Below are 8,878 nucleotides of genomic sequence, written 5' to 3' on the forward strand. Positions count from 1 at the left end.
TGCTCATTAGCTGGTTGACACTGGGCAAGCTGCTTGCTGTCTCTGGGCCTCCTTTTCCTTGTCTCTAAAATGAGGGCCCCCACCTCTCTCACCCTATCAAATCTGAACTTGCCATTATCCCCTGAAACCAGGGACCCTCCCTGAGTTTCCCATCTTGGTAGACGACATCACTATTCACCCAGCACCCAGGCCACACACCTCGCTGCCATCCTTGCTCCTCCCCCCTCCCCCCTGCAGCCATTCAGGAAGATGCTACCTCCTGAGTATCTCCAGAGCCGTCCCACTCTCTCCAGGCTGGTCCCCTGCAGCCGAGGACCCCTGGGGTGACTATATAAGTGTAATCTCCAGGCTCCCTGTCCACAGTCTTATCCCTCTGACTTATTTCCACCACAAACATAAGTCCCTCCTACTTCAAACCCCACAATGATACCCACTACCCCCACTGCGAACCCCCATCTTTCCATGGGCTGCAGAAAAGCCTGGCGTGGTCTGGTCCATGCCTACCTTTAGGTATAACTCACAACTGGTTCTTCCTCCTCCCTGGGCTCCTCCCTGGGCTCTCTGGCTACACTGGCCTTCTCCTACCCTGGAACTTGGCATGTTCATTCCTGCTTCAGGGTCTCTGTGTGGGCTGCCCTCTGGGACACCGAGGTTCCTGCCCTCCCTGCCAATCCACCTCCCGTCCCCCACCCGCAGTCCACTGGGCCTTAATTTCAATGTGTCTATCTGGGAACACCTTCCCTGACCCTCTGGAGGAGCCAGCCCCTCCCGCAGCGCTCAGCACGTCTCCAGGGTCACCTCACCGCCTGGAATGGTTTCTTCTAGGTCTACAGTACCCCCCACCCCCCACCCCGTGCAGCTTCCAACCTCCACCACGGTCCCAGCACCCTGGCCCATGACTGCAGGGTCGTCCTTGTCTCCGAGGCTGAGCCGACAGAAAACATTTCCTTTTCCAGTTCAAGAACGACCCATCAGCTGGGTGCCCAGCTCCTCTCGCATTTATTGGAACCTGCTTACCCAGCAACCCACAAAGGAGCTTACGCGGGAGGGTGATATTGAGGACTCCGGTGACCTAATCCTGGGATTATCACAGAGGCACGGGCCGCGGGCGGGGGAGAGGAGGTGGTGGGTAGAATAGGAGGGAGGCTAAGGCCAAGGAAGGTCCCTTGGCCCCTGGGACATGTGCGCATGCTCACCCCGTGGGTTTCTGTGCCTGGGGAGGGGAGGGGGCAGGGCCGAGCAGTGGGTGGACATCACTGTTTCTTTTCCTTCAGTTTTTCCTTCACTTTTTGAGGCTCAAATTGGATCAGTCGCAGAATTTCCTTATTGGCCAGGGTCCCCTCGATGAACTCTTCCTCTGTGAGTTTATCTGCGCGTGGGGAGGGAAAAGGCAGCAGTCAGGATCGGCTGTTTCAAGCTGCAGGGCGAGGCTGACACTGGCCAGCGTGCCCCGTGGGGAAGTATCTGTTATGAAATCACTGAGTCTAGGTGCCACCCCTGAGGATACCTCCCCCGCCCCCATACCCAGCTCCTTCCCGGGACCCCTGGACCTCCCCCGGAACCAGCAGCCAGAGGGTTAATGACGGGCCTTGTGAGGGGCTCTTCTGATTGGTCAGTGCCTCTGCCCTGCTGGTTCTTAAATATTTTGACTATTACCCTAGCACCCAAGCTTGGAGCTCTGGGGGAGCTTCTGGGGGACGGAGCAGAGCAAACAGAATCTCTGTCGCTCCCCCCGGGGAGTAGGGACTAAAAAGTGAGGGGTCCAGCATGGTGCCAGGGAGAGCCTGGCTTGTGGACCGGTCTCTCCGCCTCCCTCCTAGCTCGGGGCTGACATCTCCTCTGTCCCAGAGCCACTGTGCTGGGAGCTGAGGCCACCGCAGGGGGTGGCCCGGGAAGGAGGGAGATAAAGCCCCTGCCCCAGGAAGCTCTTGGTCTGATGGGGAAGACAGTCGCACGTCTAAATAACTTTGGAAAGAGACAGGGGTTCCTTTCTGCTTATGCTCAGGTTCATAGTACCTGCACGTAGAGGGGCTCACCACAGCTTGGCTGAACCGACCTGGATTTCCACTCGGACATCCTTAATCCCTCCCGGCTTAGGCACAGGTCTGGGCAGTGAAATTTGGGTTTTAAAGTCCCAGCTGCCCCATCAGCCTCACACAGAGCTTGAAAGGCCCAGGGTCAGAGCCCAATGTGGAGTAAGGTACAGTCTGCAGAGGGACCCTCTGAAAACGGCAGCCCCCACACATCACCGCTTGCCCACCGGCCACGGCTGTGACCTTCCCATGGGTCGGTTTTCAGGTTAGCGAGTAGAACAGGGGACTCGGCACCTGCCAGACCGGGGTTAAAGAGCCAGTGGGGGAGGTGCCACAGTGTGCAGGGGAGGAGGGCAAGGTGCTCAAGGGGGAGGTCACATCAGGACTGGGACTACTATGCCTACCCAGCAAAGTTGAAGGAGGCGCTCACTCTCAGGGTGGTGCGAGCACAGGGCTAGCAGCTGAGAATGAGTGCCTCCTTAAATATTATGCCCAGATCTCGCCTGCCTCCCCCCTGCTTCTGGCCCCCCTTGCTTCTCACTCTTCTTCCTAGACTGCAGATTAGTGGGGCCAGGGCCATCTGTACCTGCCCTTATGTAACGTCCTGCTCAGGCCTGCCCCCGAGATCCCAAAAGGAGACAGGGCTGGCCCCGCAGAGGCGCTCGGGCCCCGCTGCAGGTCCTCAAGTGAGACACTTCAGATGTTCAAAATCTCCCATGCCCGCCTCTCTTTTAGAGAATCAGGTGATGAGGCCCCAGCGGGCTGGGTATCTCCCACGTGGCAGCAACCAGCTGGAAACCACCAGAGCAGATGTCCACTGTCCACGACTGGCCAGTCCCTGCCACGTCGTAGGGCTCCTGTCCACTTCTCTCCCTTCACCTTCTAGGCCCCCATGGCCACGTGAGCTTGCAGCCTGCCCCGCCTGCCCCCCTGCCTGACACCGCCCCCCTCTACCGTATCCTCCCTGCCTTGGCCATGAGCATCATGCCACAGCAGACCAGCTGCCCTGTTCTGGAATCTATCTCTGGTTTCAGTGACAGACCATCTCCCCATGGGCTGCTTCCAGCCCAAGACGGAGGGAGCAGGGCAGCGGACCGAGATAGGCTGGCCTGGAAGAAGGGGGCTCGAGGATGCCCCGGGGGGGCTTTGCCAAAGCTTTCCCAAAACGGGGGTACTACGGCTTCAAGTCTTCTGCCCTTGCCTCTCTATGCACAGGGGCCCTACCTTCTCTGCAGTCTGGGCGTTCCCAGCCTCCTCCAGCTCCTTCCCCGTTTTCCCTCCCAGGCCCGTCTTAGCCCTGTGATAGGTATTAAGGAGGGCACGTACCGCATGGAGCACTGGGTGTTATACAAAAACAGTGGATCGTGGATCACCACATCAAACACTAATGATGTATTACATGGTGACTAACATAACATAATAAAATAAAATTAAAAAAAAAAAGAACATAGTAAAAAAAAAAAAAATCTCTCCCAATCTAATCTAAACCCAATTCCTTCTGGCGGTGCTTCTCGGGGGGACCCAAACTAACTCCCTGGAGTAAAAGCAGGTAAATTGTGATCCCACTTCCTTGGGACTCGATGCTAATTCAGACGTAGACTGAGCTGAAGTTCGCCCTGTCCCAACTGTGCAGAAAGCATTCTTGAAACCAAGTAAAGCGCACCCAAGTAAAGAGCAATCCGTTTAAACAGAAACTGCTTGGCCGTGCTTCTAACCCCCCAGGCCAGCCTTATACTCGGCTAAGGACCTGCTGTCTTGACTTTTGACCGTTTCTTTCCCTGGGCGCTAAGGCTGTTCTAAGTTGCTAAGTTCCTTCACCAGCGCTCCAGAATTCAGAGCCTTCCCTCCGCCCTGGAGAGCTCAGGTGGTGATGGGGTTGGAGGTGCAAAGGGGATGTGACATTGGTCCCCATCAGCAGCAGAGCTGGACCCTACTGACCGGTCTGCTTACAGCCCCGTCCCCATTCACCCCCCTCCCCTGCACCCCAGGCCCTCAGCCCCGCAGCACATACTGGGATGGAGTGTCCCCGGTCCTGCCTGGACAAGGGCCCTGGGAGGACCAGTCTCATCGGGGATCTCTGGGAAACAGCCCGTGACTATAAAACCAAAGGCTATGAAAGGGGAAGGAATTCACCATCATCCTTCTTTCCAAAGAACCCCCAGACCTTCTCGGCTCGCTTCTCTGGCGTGTTTTCATCTTCTGGAAGGTGCTTCACGTCCTCAGGACTGATCATTTTGAAAATAGCCTGCACCAAATAAAGAGGAAGTTCTCATCAGAAGGAGCAGCAGGGGCTGACGACCCCCGGGCCCAGGCGTCCCCCGTGACAGAGGTTAAAATGCAGATGCCCAGGCCCCAGCCTGCCCCACTGAACCAAAGTGCGGGGGAGTGGGGTCGGGGTATCTGTATTTTTGAGGTCTTCAGAAGGGACAGGGAACGGGGTGGAGGGGTAAAGGCGGCTTTCAGGCCCTTTCTGCATTTGAATTTTTGGATTTCCTGACCATGCAGACACATTACTTTCATTTTATTAAAAAAATGAGAATAAGAAACAAAAAGCTTTCTGATGATGATCCCACAGCAGCCCTCAAGGTGGCAGTTTGGGAACCACTACCTGAACGCTAAAGCCCTGAAGTCGTAGGATATCAACCGGCTTCTTTGGGGTCCATGTGGTACCTTGGTTGCCCAGCCGGGTCCGCCTACGGTAATAATGGCTAATCTTTGTCAAACGCTTAACATACGCCACACTTCTAAGCATTTGTACCTGCAACCTCTACAGCAACCTTAGGATGTGGGTATTGTTGGCCCCATTTTACAGATGAAGAAACTGAGGTGCACCAGCTTGCTAGAAGTCTCCTGGGCTAGAAGCAGAGGAGCAGAGATTCTAACCCAGGCAGTTTGGTTCTAGAACCTTCATCCTCACACTGCACTGCTTGGAGGGCATCCTAGGGGCTGGGGTAGGGAGAGGGACAAGGTGGGGTCTCCGTGTGCCCTCCCAGCTCCAGGTTACGAGGACCCCACCAGCTCAGTAACTCCAGGCCTGGCCAGGCCAGAGTGGACACTCCGATGGTGGTCCCGAGCCCGTGCCTGCCTGCGCGCTCAGCGTTGGGGCAAGCTTGGGGTGCAGGCAGGTGAGTTGCATGGGAGTTGGGGGGCACCTTGCAGACACTCAGGCAGGGGCGGTAATGCCTGTGAAATTAGCACACTCCCCCCTCATGCTACAGCCAGAGAAGCAAACCCAGAAGCTCCAGGGAGCAGGCTTGGCTGGCAGCGCTCAGAGCCCGGGGGTGCCCAGCAACCCAAGTGTAGGGGGGTCACTCCCTTAACACCCCTGGTTGGGTCCTGAGCCAGGGGAACCATGTGCAGGCCGGAGGGCTAAACCCTGGGAGTGCCTGCCTGCCCTGCCCGGCTTCTAACTCCAAGGACAGACTGTCAGAGCCATCAGTCCTTACCCTGGGCCCCAGAGGTTTTTCCAAGGCCATGTAGCTAGTTGGTGGCAGTGCTGGGATTAGAACCAATAACTTCGGACCCCCGGGGCAGTGACCATGTGATCTAGTGAACTGCAGAGCCTTAGCATCACCTTGCACTGCCTCAGCCGTGGGTCTTATAGATCCTACCCCTCCCTCCCCTTCCCCTCCCTCTTCCTTTTCCTCAAGGAGCACCAGCTTGGAGGCCACTGCAGGGCCTTGCATCCTGTAGGTGGTTCTGAGGTCCTGCTCCCTGTCCCGGGCCACCTGCCAATCCAGGGGAGCATGCCCAGATGCCAGTAACTTCCCGCCCTTAACCGGAGACCCGGGCCGAGTCCGCTGCCCACAGGCTGCCTGCTCGGCCACTTGGTTTAGGGTCTCTCCTAATCAGGGGGAGAACCGTGCAAACACAAGCAGGATGACAAATGTACCAAAAGATGAGATAAAATACAAAAGACATTCTCCCTCTTACCAGGAAAAAATTAGGGGAATAAAACAAGGACATGGGTGGGGGGTTCAAAAATGCCAGGAAAAGATACCAAGTGAAGGGCAATACAAACGACATCAGAAGAAAAAAACAGAAACATCCCAATTATCCAAAACCATAGGGCTGGTTAAATAATGTTAAGGTCTTTCTGTAAGACGGAATTCTAAGCAGCTGTACAAAATGGTTTTGAAGAAGATACCTTGATAGGGAAAACATAACAAAATAGTAACTGAAAAAAGGTCTGATATGTCATTGTTCCAAAATTATTTTTAAATATATATATACAGATAACGGGCCGGGAAGGTATACACCAATATATTGACAGTAGCTCCCTCCGGATGATGGAATTAAAGGCAATTTCAATTGTCTTTGGCATATGCTTCCACATTTCACAAATTCCTTACCTAACAAATAAAACTATTCCGAAGACACCTAAAACCTTCACAACAAACGATCTGATGTGGGGCCAGTGTGGGCAGGGAGGAGAGCGTGGTTTGGAAGTGCAAGCCAGCGAGGGGCCGGCGACTCAGTCCAGAGCACAGGACGGGTGAGAAAGCCGAGCCCCCAGCCGCCCCGGAGTGAAGTGACCCTGCCTCAGGCGATGAAGACCATGAGGACTGGAACCCACATTTCATGTCCCTCAAAGCTGGCCTCTTTTTACTTTGTATTCGAAACATGTTACATACTTAAAACTAATTGTGGAAGAATCTGAATATGTGCCGTGGAAGGTTTGGAAGGACACTTTAATGAAAATAGGAAGGAAGGAAGGAGGGAGGGAGGAAGGAAGGAAAAGGAAGGGAAGGAGGGAAAGAAGGAGAGAAGGAAGGAGGGAGGGAAGAGTGGAAAGAAGGAAGGAGAGAAGGAAGGAAGGAAGGAGAGAAGGAAGGAAGGAGAGAAGGAAGGAAGGAGAGAAGGAAGGATGGAAGGAGAGAAGGAAGGAAGGAAGGAAGGAAGGAAACAATATGTAATTAACAGGAAATACCCAGATTCTTCTTCAGGAGGAAGATGAAGCTGCGGGGAAGTGGCCAGCCTCTATTAAAGTCAGTGCCCTGGAGACCCCTCCTCCCATGCTCTCAGAGCCCCTGAGCCCCAGCGCCTGGACCCCCAGCTCGGCCCAGCCAGCCCCGCCCCCGCTGTGTCCCCCTGAACCCCTGGCGGCTTAGGCGGCAGCAGGAGAAGCCGCCGCAGGACCCCGGACCCCAGGTGAGCCCAGGCCCACCATGTGGAGGCCAGCCGAGACTGGCCGAGACTGACCGAGACAATCTCCAGCACTTCGTTCTTGCTGATGGTCCCGTTGCCGTCCACGTCGTAGAGGGAGAAGGCCCACTCCAGCTTCTGGTTGGTCTTGCCCTCCGAGGTCATGTGCAGGGCGATGACATACTCCTTGAAGTCCAGCGAGCCGTCGCTGTTGGCGTCGAAGCTGCGGAACACATGCTGGGCGTAGGCCTTGGGGTCGGCCTCGGGGAAGAACTTGGCGTAGATGCTCTGGAACTCCTGCCGCGTGATGCGGCCACTGGGGCACTCCTTCAGGAAGGACTGGTACCAGGCGCACAGCGTCTCCTCCGTGAACTTGGTGTTCAGCTGCAGGTCCTCCAGGATCTCCTTGGACAGGGCCCCGCTCTTGCTGTTCCCCATGGGTGAGGCCGCGTGCGCCTGGCCGGGCAGCGGCGGCTGGACCGGCGGGTGCGAGCGACACGCTGTCCTGGCCGCCGAGGGCCGGGCGCTGCTGCTGGACACGGACTCGGAGGTCCTGGTGGATTAGAGGATTTGTGGCCGGTTCACCCCAGTCCTTGGAGGGAGGAGGGGCCGGGATGGGGGTGGGGGGCCAGGATCCCAGATACCCCCCGCCCCCACCCCCGCCCTGAGATTAAAAGAAAAAGCTGACAGCAGGTGGCCAATCCATCTTGGCCTTCTGGGAGGACAGGACAAGAGGTCAGAAGCAGAGCCAAATCCTTGGCCTTCACTGCGGCCCCTTGTCCCTCCCTCCTCCTCCCCTACTCCAGCTCTCCAGGAACCATGACGCTCATGGCCTGTCTTCCCCCCAAACTCTAAAAGTCCCCAGGGCAGGAGTGGCGTTTTGCATTGAGCTCTATACTGCAGTCGTTAAAAACCAGGCTCCGGAGCCAGCCCAGGTTTAAATCCCAGCTTTGCAGCCTACTGGCTGCGTGACCCTAGGTGTGTTTCTTAACCTCTCTCTGCCTAGGATATTCTTCTAATCCTTCACCTTCCTTGGCAAGGTCTGGACTGACCACTCTGTTTACAAGAGCATACCCCCGCCCCCAACCATCCACACGCCCCAAAGCCCGCTTTATTTTTCTTCCTTGTAGGTACGCCTTCTGACTCACTTTGAATTACCCCGTGTGCTGTGTGGGTCCACATCAGAACAAAAGCTCCGAGAAGGCAGGCATTCTGTCTGTTTTGTTCCCAGCCGCATCTCCATTGCCGACAGGGTGCCTGGCAGGTTGGGGCCCTCAGTGAATATTCCTTGAGTGAACGGGCATAATAATAGTGTCTACCTCATTGTTATTTTGAGGCTAAACTGAGTAAATATGTGCAACGCACTTAGAACAGAGCCAGGCACACAGTCAGTGTTAAATACATGTTAGTTTTTGGTATTACTCATCTTGGACAGAAATCAAAACCTAAGCTGCCCGCAGGGGCCAGCAGGTGGAGTACTGAGTGAGCAAAGCAGGTGAATCGGGGACAACCGGGAGTGGTGAGGCCAGTGCCACCCACTGGAAGGGGCTGCCCATGTTCAATGCCATTTAAATGTGGTCATTCGGGATTATCGCCCAGTGGTTCTAGATTTTTCAGTCCTGACCCCTGTGGTTCCAGAGTATTTCTCAGGAGGACTTAATGGTAAGGGAGTGTGTGTGTGTGTGTGTGTGTGTGTGTGT

At 55.6% G+C, this 8,878-nt stretch overlaps 1 protein-coding gene across 1 annotated transcript; it reads right to left on the reverse strand.

The window, feature by feature from the left end:
• Positions 1–989: 989 nt before the first annotated feature.
• RCVRN (recoverin) lies at positions 990–8,554 on the reverse strand. Its single transcript, XM_036100082.2, has 4 exons — positions 8,327–8,554; positions 7,236–7,731; positions 4,167–4,278; positions 990–1,369 (listed from the first exon to the last, which is right to left on the reverse strand). The coding sequence occupies exons 1-4, from the start codon at positions 8,419–8,421 to the stop codon at positions 1,254–1,256; spliced, it is 819 nt and encodes a 272-aa protein (XP_035955975.2). The 5' UTR covers positions 8,422–8,554; the 3' UTR covers positions 990–1,253.
• Positions 8,555–8,878: the final 324 nt, after the last annotated feature.

The sequence above is a fragment of the Halichoerus grypus genome, chromosome 2, assembly GCF_964656455.1.
Source record: "Halichoerus grypus chromosome 2, mHalGry1.hap1.1, whole genome shotgun sequence".
In the NCBI taxonomy this organism is placed as follows: Eukaryota; Metazoa; Chordata; class Mammalia; order Carnivora; family Phocidae; genus Halichoerus; species Halichoerus grypus.

Bases quoted from the DNA above. Each gene is read 5' to 3' on its own strand.
- RCVRN (XM_036100082.2), bottom strand. From the start codon at position 8,421: ATGGAGATGCGGCTGGGAACAAAACAGACAGAATGCCTGCCTTCTCGG. The intron at 7,732-8,326 runs GTGAGTCAGAAG...CTAATCCACCAG, and splicing joins AGCACACGGGGTAATTCAAA to GACCTCCGAGTCCGTGTCCA. The intron at 4,279-7,235 runs GTCAGTCTCGGC...TATTTGGTGCAG, and splicing joins AAGTGCTGGAGATTGTCTCG to GCTATTTTCAAAATGATCAG.